This window comes from Myxocyprinus asiaticus, chromosome 2 (genome assembly GCF_019703515.2).
Source record: "Myxocyprinus asiaticus isolate MX2 ecotype Aquarium Trade chromosome 2, UBuf_Myxa_2, whole genome shotgun sequence".
Lineage (NCBI taxonomy): Eukaryota > Metazoa > Chordata > Actinopteri > Cypriniformes > Catostomidae > Myxocyprinus > Myxocyprinus asiaticus.
The window spans coordinates 62,095,131-62,109,780 of record NC_059345.1 but is presented as its reverse complement, the minus strand read 5'-3'; the positions used below and the strand labels follow the sequence as shown (position 1 = coordinate 62,109,780).

Here is a 14,650-nt window from a genome sequence, read left to right as displayed (position 1 = left end):
TTTTTAACGGGACATCTGCATTAAGGGGATCTGCCAATAATCCTTTGTCAAATCCAGTGTCGAGTAAAAGCGAGCTGTGCCCAACTGATCGAGCAACTCATCAATACGAGGCATTGGGTATGCATCAAATTTAGACACCGCATCAACATTTCTATAATCCACACAGAATCATACTGACCTGTCGTACTGATTTGGGGACTAGAACGACCGGGCTAGAACAATCACTGTGGGATCTATTACTCCAGACCTGCCAAGCTTGGGAAAATATTTTGAGTACCGCAATAGTGTAACGCTTAGTTCACTTGCTTTCGCACCACTTCACTTTGCACACTCACCGCCATATAATCACGTTATCCAACATATAAATCGGCTATGAAGAAAACAATACAATCATATATTCTTGAGAAGTACTCTTAATGAAAAGACATATTTAGTAAATAATTTACATTTAGGAAGAGACAGCCATTTGTGCGCATGTGTGAATAATCTGGCTTCAGTTCAGGGGAGGCTGAACCCCTGATTTTTGACTTGCAGGGAGCATTTTTACATACGTTCAGCTCAAGTTTTGGAACTTTGACCATGTTTTATCATAGACATCTAGGTTAACATAGCTCTAGGTTACCCTGGCTTTGGATAAAGGTTTGGGTGTCATGGCCAATTGAGAGTTCCTCATCAGGTAGCTGATTTTCCCTTGGGCTGGTTGGCTTGATTCCTCTACCAGTTTCATTCATTATAGTGATCACATGCTCTGGCTTACAGAATGAAAGCAATACCTTATGCAGTTACAGCTCCATAGTTGGAAGCAGGATATGTATGCATGGCTCCTATTTTTCTACTTGGTTGCTGATGTCAAAAACAGGTATGGCTCTCTTCACAAAAAGTGAATACACCTTTGACATGGGGTTGGTGAGGAACTGAAGTATCTTCTCAGGTTTTGTCAGATCTTTTTTCTCTTCCCTGGTGGAAACCCAGCTTAAGCTGGTAGCTGTGTATTGGAACATGGTAGCTGGTTTAAGCTGGTCGAAGCTGGTCATTAGCTGGTCAGCTTGGACCAGCTACTTGCTGGTCATCCCAGCTCAAGCTGGCTTTTGGAAGATGGTAGCTGGTCAACCAGATCATGACCATCTTTGACCAGCTAATGACCAGCTTAAACCAGTTACCATGTTCCAAAACACAGCTACCAGCTTAAGCTGTTGTTTCCATTTAAACCTCTAGTTACAAAGGCCTACATTCCTAGATAAAAAAAAAAAAAAGAAAACCCCGAAAGAACCAAGAAAGAATTCTTTCGGGTTTTGTTTTTTCTTTATCTAGGAATGTAGGACTTTGTAACTAGAGGTTTAGCCACATTATTACCTGAAGCTCTTTGGTGGCTAACGTCAAAATCGTAATTGCACAATGTGCAAAATGCATGATTTGGCAGTTTTGAGGGGCAGAGGCACAGCCATTGCACCTGATACTTTGTGAGGAACTTCTGGGGGGCATGGACTCGCTTCTTTTTAGGTCTGTTGCTCTCTCCCTGTCAGTGTCCTCCTCATCTGACGTCATGTTTATTTTAATTGCAAGGCACACACACACAAACCTCCTGGTAACTTTCTATGTAACATTATTTATGTGGATCATTCATCCTGCTATGATCTGCTCCTCTCATTATGGTGACGGGTTTGGCTGCAATAATAATTATGAATACAGTACTATGAAAAGTCACGTTTAACTCTCTGCGACACATGGACCATATAACTTAACATTAGTTGCCTAGAGAACAAGCAAGCTAGCTTGCAAATTACGTAATGTTAGGCTAATGTTAAATATTTTCCCGAGGTTGGCAGGTCTGCATTAACTCAATTCACAACTTTCCATATCCATCCCAGCCCGTTTACCTTTGCAAAGGAGTTAAAAGCACCATCCTCACTTATGGGGAACAAGAGGGATAAAAACTATTTCGTGTTGCTGTCGATTTTCAGTCTCTTGAAATGATTGATATTATGCATTTGTCAATCATCCCCGCTTGATATTTGGGGGAATGAACCCAGCGCTATGATTGGTTGAACTCTTCTTCTTTTGCTTTTTGGCAGGCTAGACGCTGCTGCTTCTTGCTGTTAGACTTGAGTACTGCACGTGCACAAAGGCGTCACTAGCTTTTTGCGTAGTTTAGAGTGACAAATCTTACCAGCATACTTTTGTGTCAAAATGTGTACCTGCCACGCAAAATGCATACAGGTTGGCAGGTCTGTTACTGCCATATCGAGCATTGTGTCTAATTCTTCCCAAACCACTTTTTTCTTGTGTTCGGGAAGCCGGTAGGGACGAGTGCATACCACAACCCCAGGTGTCGTCTAGATGTGGTGCTCTATGAGATTTGTGCACCCAGGCAGAGGCGAGAACATGTCTGCAAATTATTTTTGCAACTCAGCAACCTCTGTTACATGAGATGGCGAAAGTCGGTCTCCACAAGGGACTGCTATGACATGATTGGCTTTTAACTTCACCTCCGGCCCGATCTCCTCCCTCTCCAGAACTACCGTCGCCAATGTCACAGGGACCACCTCGGTCTATAATTTCAGAAGGTTGAGATGGTATATTTGACATGCGTCACCTCATAATCAGATCTCCAATACATTGTGTGACCTCAAAGGGCCCTTGCCACTTGGTGAGCAATTTAGAACTCGACACTGGGAGTAATACAAGCACTTTGTCTCCCTGTGCAAATTCCCATAGCTGAGTGCCCCTTTCACACAGTCGGCTTTGGCATTCTTGAGCTTGGAGCACATTTTCCTGTGTTAGTTGACCCAAGGTGTGGAGTTTTGCTCTAAGATCAAGAACGTACTGAATTTCATTTTTACTGTTTGAAGGTCCCTCCTCCCAAGCTTCCCGCAGGATGTAGAGCACACCGCACGGTCGACGCCCATTCAGCAGCTCGAAAGGGGAAAACCCTGTGGAGGCTTTCGGGACCTCTCAAACTGCAAATAACAGGGGATCGAGCTACTTGTCCCAATTCCTCTCGTAAATGGACTTACGAATCATATTTTTGAGGGTTTTATTAAATCGTTCCACCAACCCATCTGTCTGTGGGTGGTAAACACTGGTGCAAATCGATTTAATACCCAGCAATTCGTATAGTTTGCGTAGTGTCCGTGACATGAACGTAGTGCCCTCATCAGTGAGGATTTCTTTCTGAATCCCCACTCGGGAGATTATTCTGAAGAGTGTCTCCGCAACACTACGTGCTGAGATGTTGCGCAGAGGCACCGCTTCTGGATATCGCGTTGCATAGCCCACCAGAACCAATACAAAGCGATGTCCGCGTGCCATCCACTCCAATGGCCCGACGAGGTCCATGCCAATTCTTTCGAAGGGGACCTCGATTAATGGAAGGGGGCGCAATGGCGCTATTGGGTTGGCCGGTGGATTCACCAGCTGACATTGACGGCATGCTGCACACCACCTGTGAACATCCCCGCGAATGCTCGGCCAATAGAAACGGGCCATTAGAAGGTACAGTGTCTTTTCCTGCCCCAAATGAACTGCCATTGGATTATAATGAGCCGTCTGGAATAACATTTCCCGACGGCTCTGCGGTATTAACAATTGGGTTGTATCCTCTTTTGTCTGAGTGTCCTACATCACTTGACACAAACCGATCCTTGATAATTGAAAAATATGGAAATGAAAGTGCTACATTTGGCTGGAGCTGTAGCCCATCAATAACTTTCACTTGGTCAAAGGCATGCTTGAGGATTTCTTCTCGCAACTGCTCCAGAGGGAAATCCTCTAATTCTCATTACTCTCTAGAGACTATTGTGTGTGAAAATCCCAGGAGATCAGCAGTTACAGAAATTCTCAAACCAGCCCGTCTGGCACTAACAGTCATGCCACGGTTGAAATCACTGAGATCACATTTTTTCCCCATTCTGATGGTTAATGTGAAAATTAACTGAAGTTCCTGGCCCGTTTCTGCATGATTTTATACATTTCACTGCTGCCACACAATTGGCTGATTAGATAATCGCATGAATAAGTAGATGTACAGGTGGTCTCTGTGACACCACTAGACTGTGTAAACAGCAAACAAAAATGTGGCCACGGGCTGCTGTCAAATTCTTTGATAGGCCAATCAGAAGACGTTGTTGCACTTTCTGTATGTCAATCATTTCGTGTGATCTCCTAGCAGGAAGCTAACAGTGTAGTACCTTGCCTCACATGCCTGTGTCATGTGAGTACACTGGATGTTTTTTTTCTCTCACACAATTCCCTTTACTCTCTAGAGACTGTTGTGCGTGAAAATCCCAGGAGATCAGCAGTTACAGAAATACTCAAATCAGCCCGTCTGGCACCAACAATCATGCCACGGTTGAAATCACTGAGATCACATTTTTTCCCCATTCTGATGGTTGATGTGAACATTAACTGAAGTTCCTGACCCATTTCTGCATGATTTTATACATTTCACTGCTGCCACACGATTGGCTGATTAGATAATCGCACGAATAAGTAGATGTACAGGTGTACCTAATAAAGTGGCCGTTGAGTATATAACTGAATATGAAGCTTAATATGTATACTTGTATATAAAGCTGAACTGAATTTTTCTTATTTCAGTCTTTTGTATTTTTTTTCTAGCTGTGCTGAATCTATCCATCCATCTATCTATCTATATGTATTTACACAATTAGGTAAATTTTTTTTTTTTTTCTCCAAAATGAAGTTGATCTTCAACTTGGAGTGGACAAACTAAATATTTTTTGGCAAACCTGTTACCAAAATTTGGGTTGTGCCTTAATACAGTTTATATGATTTATTTATATTTGATTTTTTATTGATAAATTTCTTTCTTTTTTCTTAGCTTCCTTATGGTCTGCTTACCTTTCTTGTTCTTCTCTTTGGTGACCACTGTCATGGCCATAGTGTTGACGGGAGCTTGCGGGTCGCTGACTCCCCCTCCTGTCAGCCGGCTGACCTGCAGGGACCAGAATGCGCTCTTTAGAGTGTTCTTACAGCCCATATCTCTCCTCTCTCCCTCTCGACGCTTCTCAGCCAGAGATGCCAGCCAGTAATCCACCTGCAGTCCAATGGCATCCACGCCGTGAGACATACTGGGACTCCTGAAAGAAACACATTACAGTGAAATCCAATCATACTAGACAGAATACCTTTTTATACAAATGAGAATTGTCTATTAAAGGGTCTACAGGCCCCAAGATATCACTGGAAAAAAGTGCCCTCCGATATCTCACTGGTCTCTGTGACACCACTAGACTGTGTAAACAGCAAACAAAAATGTGGCCACGGGCCGCAGTCAAATTAATTGATAGGCCAATCAGAAAACTTTGTTGCGCTCTCTGTCTGTCAATCATTTTGCATGATCTCCCAGCAGGAAGCTAACAGTGTAGTACCTTGCCTCACATGCCTGTGCCATGTGAGTACATTGTGTGCACCTGGCTGCCTTTCACACTGGCATTACCTGTGCTTTGTTTTTTGTTATAGTGTTCTATAATTCCACTTTTGGATTGGATTATCTCTGGAACTTCAACTGACTCCACTTAATGGAATTTATACTGCTCTTGGGTTTTTGAGTTTTATGTTTTAATTGAATTGGACAACATCGCTAATTACAGACATAACAACTGGATTACATCATTCCAACCATCTGCCAGGGAAGGAGCGAGCTATCATCTGCCAGAGGGCAGAGGAGTGGTTGAGGACTGGGCAACAGCGTGTCCGGGAACCGGCAAGCAAGTTTTTCTCTCCTCTCTCTCTCTGTCGCTCCACCTCGCTCTTTCCCTCTCCCCTTTCCCTCCCCTCGTCTCTCCCAGGGCTCCAGAAAGGCGGGGAAGACCTGCCAGCAGGAAGGGAGGGCAATGCGTCATGGTTTCCCCAACCTGAGTTGGGTAATGGAGGAGTGTGACGAGGAGGAGAGCGGGGCCGGGCCATGAGGACACACGGCCGGCCCTGAATCGGGCTAATCAGCCGGGAGGGGGATAAAGACGAGCCAGAGGCACCAGTTCGAGAGAGAGAGACGCACATGGCCGCGTTGTGTGTGTCTGTGTGTTTTATGTTGTTTTAAGTTAATTTATATCATTAAACGTTACGTTGACTGTTCAGCCGGTTCCTGCCTCCTCCTTGCCCATCCCTTACCCCGTTACAGTTTGTTACTGGGTTCTGGCTAACACAGCTATGCTGTGTTTTGTTTGGTGTGGTATTATCAATCTGATAATATCATCTCTTTTGTTCTATGAACTGTTGTATTGTCTAGCTCTTGCAATTCTTATTGAAACCTACCAACAAAACTCATAGCCCTACACATGGATATTTGTTTAGACTCTGCAACGAATTCGCTCTGCAAGATACTTGAAATTGCTCTCCACCTGGAATATAATCATCGCACTACAAAAGTCTTCCAAATTGTTCATTGCTCTGCTCCAACAGCCATTCCATCCATCTGAACTTTTAAACAGGACTTTCCAAAGCATATTACATGAACGATAAACTTTACTAAGATATTGAACTAAAGACAACTAGTACTGTCACTATGCGTCTATCTCTGCCTGTCCTACTAACAATTGTGCTCTGTTAAACTGTCATTTCATGACGGATAAAGCTTCACTGCTCAATGACAAAAAAGAAAGGGGGAATCTGGTGTCCTTATGGTGAAAAGGGGCTTAGTGAAGGTTGGGGTGTGCCCATGGGATGGTACAGGACGTGGGTGGGGTTCTGAGGTCGCACACACTCCCTTCCTTGGTCCGAAGCGCAAGGGGTGGTGGCTTCTGTGGCAGCCTGTCTTTGGCGTGTGAGGAGAAGGGCGGTCCAGCATCCTCGCCCCCCGGCGATGCATCTAATTCCTGCCGGACATTTCCTGCTACATTCCTGAAACTGTGAGGACGCCAGTGTGTGCACACAAGGAGATAGAAGCCAGCTCCTCGAGGAGAGGCTCGCTCTACGTTTTAATTCTCCGGTGATTGCCTCAGGTGTGCCTCATCATCCGCTGCCCAAAGAAGGCTCATTAAATTGTGCCCCTCTTCTCTCCTGCCCACTCCCATTTTGAGCCTGGCTGAAGGACAGCCCTCAGTGGCAGGGCGACGATGATGAGAGGGAGGGGTGGATCGTTCCACCAAACTAGCTACTAGCCCTGCCTTCATGGAAGGGGTGGTTGGCTTGCTGTTGTTTACCAGTCAAACATTAAAATGGTTACTAGTGATTTCCAAATGGGAATCTCTGGCCTATATTCAACATTTTCCCCTCCATAACTCTGTCATACTGTCCTATCCTTCTGAAATTCTCTCTTCCAACAATCTCGTAATTTCTCAAGCATTAGCTCAACATGCCACCATCAAGACAAGGCTTATGCCCTGTTCTCATTCTTCTCCCTGGTTCACTCCTGAGCTCTGGGCCATGAAGGCAGCTGGACAACGGCTTGAGCGTCAATAAAGGGGAAAACAGGACTTACTGTACTCTGCACTCCTTAGCACCGAGCACCAGCATATATACAGGACTGCTTTCAACATGGTCTTCTCTTTTCTCCTCTCTCTTCAATAAATGGCAACAGTAGGCCCAAAACACTCTTTGCCACCATGAGTAAACTCACAAAACCTTCTGTACATAATATCTCTGGCAGTGATTCTCTGTGTCACGCTTTCTTACATTTATTTCATGACAATGTAGACAATGTCTATATACAGTACCAATTATTTCCCACGAACACAACTGATACTTCTCTCCATGTGTTTCCTCTCTTATCCTCAACTTCCTGTCTCTCCAGGTTTACTGCCACTTGTCCATCCTCTGCTAAGGAATTAATTCTGAAATTAAATTCATTGTCATGTCAGCTCGACCCTCCCCTACATCTCTCCTCAAAAGAAGTCTATTTCAGATTTCAACCCCCATCTCTCACTTGATAAACAGATCTCCTGAGTTGGCAACTGTCTCTCTCAACCGATAAACTGAGGCAATAACACCAATTTTGAAGAAACCAGGATTAGACCCTACTGACTTCACCAACAACAGGCCCTTTTCCAACATTCCCTTTGTAGCCAAACTTTTAAAATTACAATCTTACTTGCTTTCCAATAATCTGTATGACCCTGTAATTCAATCAGTTCTCCATCCTTTCCACAGCACTTAAACAGTTTTTAATGATAATAACCTAGGTAACTACTCCTTAGCTGGCACGCAATTGTAAATAAAAAACATCACGTCCACCACACCCATTGGTTTTAACCAATCAACAAAGCTCTTTGACCAGCCAAATTCTCCTATATAAAGAATTTCAGAGATGTGTGCAAACAGGAGAAATATCAGCAAATGAACATCTTGGCAGAACAAAAATGTCGCTGCAGTGCAACATCCATTTTAGGCCAACTAAAAGAAGCCTGTTCAGCCAGCAAGTTTAAATTAGCCTTAACCACTCCATACTTCTCTTCAGGCTTTCATCTATTAGTATATCTGGTACTGCTCTTTTCTAGTTTTAATATTTTCTGTGTGACAGACAGCACTTTGTACCCATAGGTCAACATAAATCCTCCTCTACCTCCCTCTCACAAGGTGTCCCACAGGGTTCAGTCCTTGGTCCACTTCTCTTCATCATCTATCTGTTACCTCTTGGTCACGTAATTCGCCATCATGGTCCTTTTATCACGGTTATGCTGATGATACACATATTTATCTAAGGTTGCATTCACACTTGGTTCAATTGCTTGGACTAAACCAGAGTTAGTTTCCTCCCCCCTCTCCTGCTGGTCACTGTTCACATCATACTGTTTAGGTCTGAACTACGCATGTGCAAAATTACCAATTTTCATAATCGACTAGTCGGTCGGTTGTTTGACAACTAGTCAAGTAGTACTAGTTCTTAAGTATAATAATGTATAACTAGGCTTTGTTAATTTCATGTGACCTCGATCAGACACCTTTAAGAGGGATACGGATGCTAAGTGCAGCACTTCAACATGGTGACTAACAAATATTCAACAAATAAATGGGTTATAACCCTTTAACATCTTATTGCACAAAACTATAAAAGTAAAACAAGTAAGAAATAAAAAAGGCTCCAATACAGAGTGGCACAAAACTGCTTATGAGCATACTGAACAAAGAACGACACGGATGCATTAAATGTGCAATTATGTGATGAATGTTAGTGTTTGTCTGCTGCGGGGATGCGTTCCAAGAGATTTGAAGAATGTGAGCTGCTCTCGAAAAGGCAATGTATTTGGAGACGAGCAGGTATGAGAAATGCATTATTTACCATTACAATTGCGATCGGGAGCCTGCTAAGACGCAAATTATACGTCATCAATAGCAGTTCACTTCTGCGATTTGGTATGATTGCGTTCATATCATATCATCACCATATCATATCTGGAGTTCCCCAGACCACCTTTTCAAGCGGACTCGGGTGCGTTTTGCGGGTGCGCACACATCATCCAAACTAACCGAACTTTGATGTCATCTGAACCTGGGTGCACACCAAAAGTGCTAGTGTGAAAGCACCCGCTCTCTCACATCCCTGAGAACCCCTTCACTAGAAGCATGCACCACTGAAATTAAGTAGTGAATGAACACAAATTTTCTAAAACTAAACCCTACCAAGAGAGAATTAATGTTTATTGGACCTTAAACTCTAATTTCCAAGTACTCTAATTTCTTCATAAACATGGAGTCCATTTACATGCACACCAATACACTGATAACAAAAATCAGCTTATTTAAAAAAACAAAGCAAGAAAACAGTGTTTACATGAGATTTCTCTCTGCTTTTGACGTCAAACCGTGAAGAGGCATGCGCACAACAATTGCGAACATTGAATAAGCTGGTAAAAACACTGGTAAAGGTGTGTACATGCAACGTGAAATTGTGGTAATGGGCAAAAATCGATCGGTTCATTCTTCAGCCTTTTATGACCTTACACGATAAAGCTGTTTAATGCATTTACATGACCACAAATGTTGTCTGCTTCTTAAGCATAATCACGCATGTAAACACGCTTACTAATGCAGTCCTTTTTAAACCCACTAAGACCATCCATAATCTAGGCATTACATTCAACCCCTCCCTCAACTTCAAAGACCATATCCGCACCATCGCTAGAACTGCTTTCTACCATCTCATAACACAACTCACCTCCACCATGTTTAAAGGGACAGTTCACCCCAAAATTTTAATTCGCTCATCATTTACTCACCCTCATACAATCCCAGATGTGTATGACTTTCTTTCTTCTGCTGAACACAAACAAAAATTTTTAGAACAAAATCTCAGCTCTGTAGGTCCCTACAATGCAAGTGAATGGTGATCAGGTCTTTGAAGCTCTGAAAAGGAGATAAAGTCATCATAAAAGTAATCCATCAGACTCCAGTGGTTTAATCAATGTCTTCTGATGCGATCCAGTTGTTTTTGGTGAGAACAAACCAAAATATAACTCTTTTTTTACTATACATCTTGACAGCAGTCTCCTTGGCGATCATGATTTCAAGCTTGATTACACTTCCTATATAGCGCCATCTAGCGCTCTTGTGCATGTGTCAGGCACTAGGAAGTGTAATATAGCTTGAAATCATAATTGTGCATAGAGACTGCAATGACAAGATGTACAGTAAAAAAGGAGCTATATTTTGGTCTGTTCTCACCAAAAACAACTGGATCGCATCAGAAGACATTGATTAAACCACTGGAGTCTGATGGATTACTTTTATGCTGACTTTATTTCCTTTTCTGAGCTTTTTGAGTTCTGGTCACCATTCACTTGCATTGTATGGACCTACAGAGCTGAGATATTCTTCTAAAAATCTTCCCTTTTATGTTCAGCAGAAGAAAGTCATACACATTTTGGATGGCATGCAGGTGAGTAATGATTAGAGAATTTTCATTTTTGGGTGAACTAACCCTTTAATCTGCAGGATGCTAAAACACTTGTCCATGCCTTAATTTCTTTACGCCTTGAGTACTGCAACACTCTTCTCACTGGGCTTCCTTCTAAAACCATCTCCAGACTTCAACACATTGAAAACTCAGCAGCCAGAGTTCTCACACGCACTTCAAGGTTCACCCATATTACACCAACCTTATATAATCTGCACTGGCCATTTTGCCACTGCTGTCTGACAACCCTGAGAAGACGCACTGCATCGGTTACGGTCTCAACTGAATCTCTGGAGGGCGGGGCTTTGGAAAGAGTTGGCGAGTCTAAATCGGTGGCTAAATCTGACAAAAGTTCCAGAATGGCTAACAACGCTTATAGCACCTTTAATGATAATATAATCTCTAATCATTGGGTTTGATTTTTGAAAATAAATTGTCATGACTTTTCCAGGCGTTTGTGATTACTGGATAAGGATATTTTAAAATGATTTAAAATTTCACTAATGAATCAACCAGACCAATTTGTGAACCGGTTTGGCCTATTTTTTATAATTTGTTTTTTGCAAGCAAGTTTTAATCTAGCCAATGAAATATTTTAGAGAAGTATATAACAAGAAAAAAATTTACTATAGAAAGTTTTTCATGACTTTCAAGCCTGTAACACACAAATTCATCTGATATTTCAAGGTTGGGAACACTGTTATTAATAAATAGTGCAGGGCAATGCAGTTTTGATTTTTTCTTTCTTCTTTTGAACCATATGAATTGCTGCAGGAAATTCCAGCTAAAACCATTTGCTTTTACATAATCTCTGGTTTAGGCTGGTATGGCATCTTGGTCAAGCTAGTTAGGGCTTGTAAACAACCTTAGCCCAGCAACATGCATGCATCTAGTATGTTCCAAAAACTACTTGGACCGCCTTTATTCGGTATGACCTGGATTTTTCCAGCAGGGATTATTAATTCATTTGAGAGAACTTGTGACAGCACAAATTCCCTCAACAATCCGGAAATGTGCATGGAACAAACTCATTCCTGAAGTCATATGTTCACATTTTTAAGTGTCAGCCATGGAAAGAAACCCATGGCAGCTCAAACTATGATCCTCAGAAATATATTAAACAAACAGGGGACAGTTGCCATGGGAACCACTGAAGTGACCAAGAGACTTTTAGCCACATATGACTCAACCACCCTGAAAAAGCAAGAGCCAAGTGTGTATGTAAATATGTAGATTTGAGGCTGAGATCTATATTGTACTGCACCAGCAAGGCACATTTAGGAACATAAATTTACTGCAAAATTTTGTAGCTACATAGATTGATTAGACAGACTGTTGTGCTCTGTCTAGCTGTTTTCGAATGAATATCCCCCGAGAAATGCGTCATCTGAGTCAGGTGAACCTGAAACCAGGTTATAAAGAGACTCTTTAAGACCGATTAGTCGACTAGTTGTTCAGGCAACTAGTAGATTTTTTAAATATGTTGTTTTCTCAGTGATTAGACACTCACCCCTGTACGACCAAACCTCCACCCATTGATGGCGAGGAAGGGGGTGTGGCCGTCTCTTTCAGACTGGCAGGTGATCCATGAGAGGGTGGAGATGTGGAGGGGACGGCCAAACTCACAGCCACACCCTCATCCATGTCCCCTAGGAAACAGAGGACAGATGGCAACACGGTGAGCTTTTGTAAACCATATAAATGACACCACATGCATAAAAAGCCACATGCAGGGTTATTATAAGCAATCAGTGCATTTGTCTCCATGGAAACACACCTGCTGATGATTGCCCAGGCTCAATCAATCCCACTTTCACCACCTGTGACACATCAAAAGATTTTTTAGCTCATTATTTGTTTTAACTGTATCAATATGATTCAACCCCAGACATGACATCCTGCATCCAGAATTAAATGCAACTTAAATTGCCTTTGGCTAGAAAAATTCAATTTGTTGGCCATTTGGGTGGTCATTTCTTTTAGAAACGGCAACATACTGTATGGTCTAAGAACGATAGTCTGACCTTCACTGTTTTGCTATCTGAAGTGAGGGAATCAAATCAAAGAGACACAAACTGTCTGCTAAAGAATACCTTGATGACTGGTGTGTGTCTTCTAAGGAAGCTGTTCTCTTAAGGCCCTGATATACAGAACTTCTGGAGAAGTTTTTCTTCATTCTTCATTCAGGGGTAAAAGAAGTTTGTAACAGCCGAGCAACGGTCTACTGTTTGTATACGGTATAACAGTGAAACCTTAACTAATGTGACATTAAAATGTGTTATCAATGACTTTATGCCTCATTCTATGAGTAGAATTCACACTAGACCAGTAAAAGAAGCTGTTTTAACCACTTGATGATGATTTAAAGTAATATATGCAGAAATTTTTTTACAATTTGTCTGCATTCATGACGCTAATGCGCTAACTCGCTATAAGCGGACATAATATGCGCCAAGTAGACTCTGTTATTGTAATTTATAATGACACTGATAAAACTGCAAAGATTGGTGTACGTATGAGTGTTAATGGGCAGAATACAGACAAAAGAATGATGATAAGAGAGGCAAATCTTATTATGGGCAGATGTGTGAATAGCTTTCACTGCAGAAGGCACATGATTGAAGCAGCATATAAAGCAAAAGAGTGAATGGGCACAGAGTATTTGAGTAGATTTTATTCCTTTTATAGTCTAATTAATAAAAAAAAAAAGAAATGCATGACATGTTCTTGAAAAACGTCTCTACGCGAATGATTGTACAGATGTAGGCAAGTTAAAAACAGCTCACTAATAACTGTACGCTTGTGTGTTCATGTTGACTGATCTTAACCAACTGAACGAGAATTAGCTCCAGGTCACATCCACCGATGACGTAGACCAATGACAGTAAAGAGTTAAGCAGCCAGTAAGAAGCTTTGCTAAAAGTTCGCCCAGGCGAACTATTACGAACCACCGAAACGAACGCAAAAACACCATCTTTTTGGCCAGATTGTGTTCTCATTTGTTCTTTGATTTCGTATAAAGTATATCGGGGCCTTTAATGTATACTGTAATCAAAATGTAAGCAAAAAGTACTTAGATGCTTTCTGGTTGTCAAATGTTAGTGGAATATGTCCATAGTTAATGTGATGAACTACACCTGTGGTTACTCTGCTAGGACACCTGTGTGAAGCTGAGGGGAAATGACTTTGCAAAAATGGCTCAGAAAATTAAAGTTAGTTCTGAGAAAAGTTTAGGCATAATTTCTTTGAAAATGCCACTTGATTTGATATTTTATCTAATGCAGTGACATTCAGACTAGAGGTAGACCGATATATCGGTTTTACCAATTAATTGGTGCTGATAGTTGCTTTTTGGATCTATCGGTTATCGGCAAAAATCTATGCCGATAGTTGCCAACAGATTTTTCATAATTCGTCATTTCAAAATGAGAGTCCCCGGTGTATTTTGGGCTTGTTTATACTTAAAAGTCCTGCGTTATGCACCAAATCTTTTTTGAGATTGGGATTTTGGTTAAAAAAAAAAAAAAAAAAAAAGAAAGAATAAGAATTTCTATTAATCGATTTTTAAAACTATCGGCCGAATAATCAGTTATTGGCTTTTCCCACCACCTTAGTTATCGGTATCGGCAAATCAACTGATGATCTGCTGTTATACAAGCCCCGCAAGTCAAAGAGACAAATATATTTATCGTTAAGCAAATATTTCAAATATATAGTTTTTGGGCCATTATAGGCCCGTCAAATTTCCTCAGTGTTCAAAAGTCAATTTTGGACCCTTTATCGATAGTTATACCACTC

At 41.7% G+C, this 14,650-nt stretch overlaps 1 protein-coding gene across 3 annotated transcripts in view; it reads right to left on the bottom strand.

Moving 5' to 3' along the window:
- LOC127452803 (phosphofurin acidic cluster sorting protein 1-like) overlaps positions 1–14,650 on the bottom strand; it is a 129,567-nt gene that overhangs the window by 6,516 nt on the left and 108,401 nt on the right. For all 3 annotated transcript variants that reach the window (XR_007899315.1, XM_051718544.1, XM_051718532.1), the window contains exons 20-22: positions 12,630–12,672; positions 12,363–12,501; positions 4,861–5,099 (exon numbers count right to left, since the gene is read on the bottom strand). Coding sequence is in view for 2 of the 3 variants with exons in the window: in XM_051718544.1 (XP_051574504.1) it covers positions 4,861–5,099; positions 12,363–12,501; positions 12,630–12,672 (421 nt within the window). In the remaining variant the exon portion in view is untranslated. The remainder of the gene's footprint in view (positions 1–4,860; positions 5,100–12,362; positions 12,502–12,629; positions 12,673–14,650) is intronic.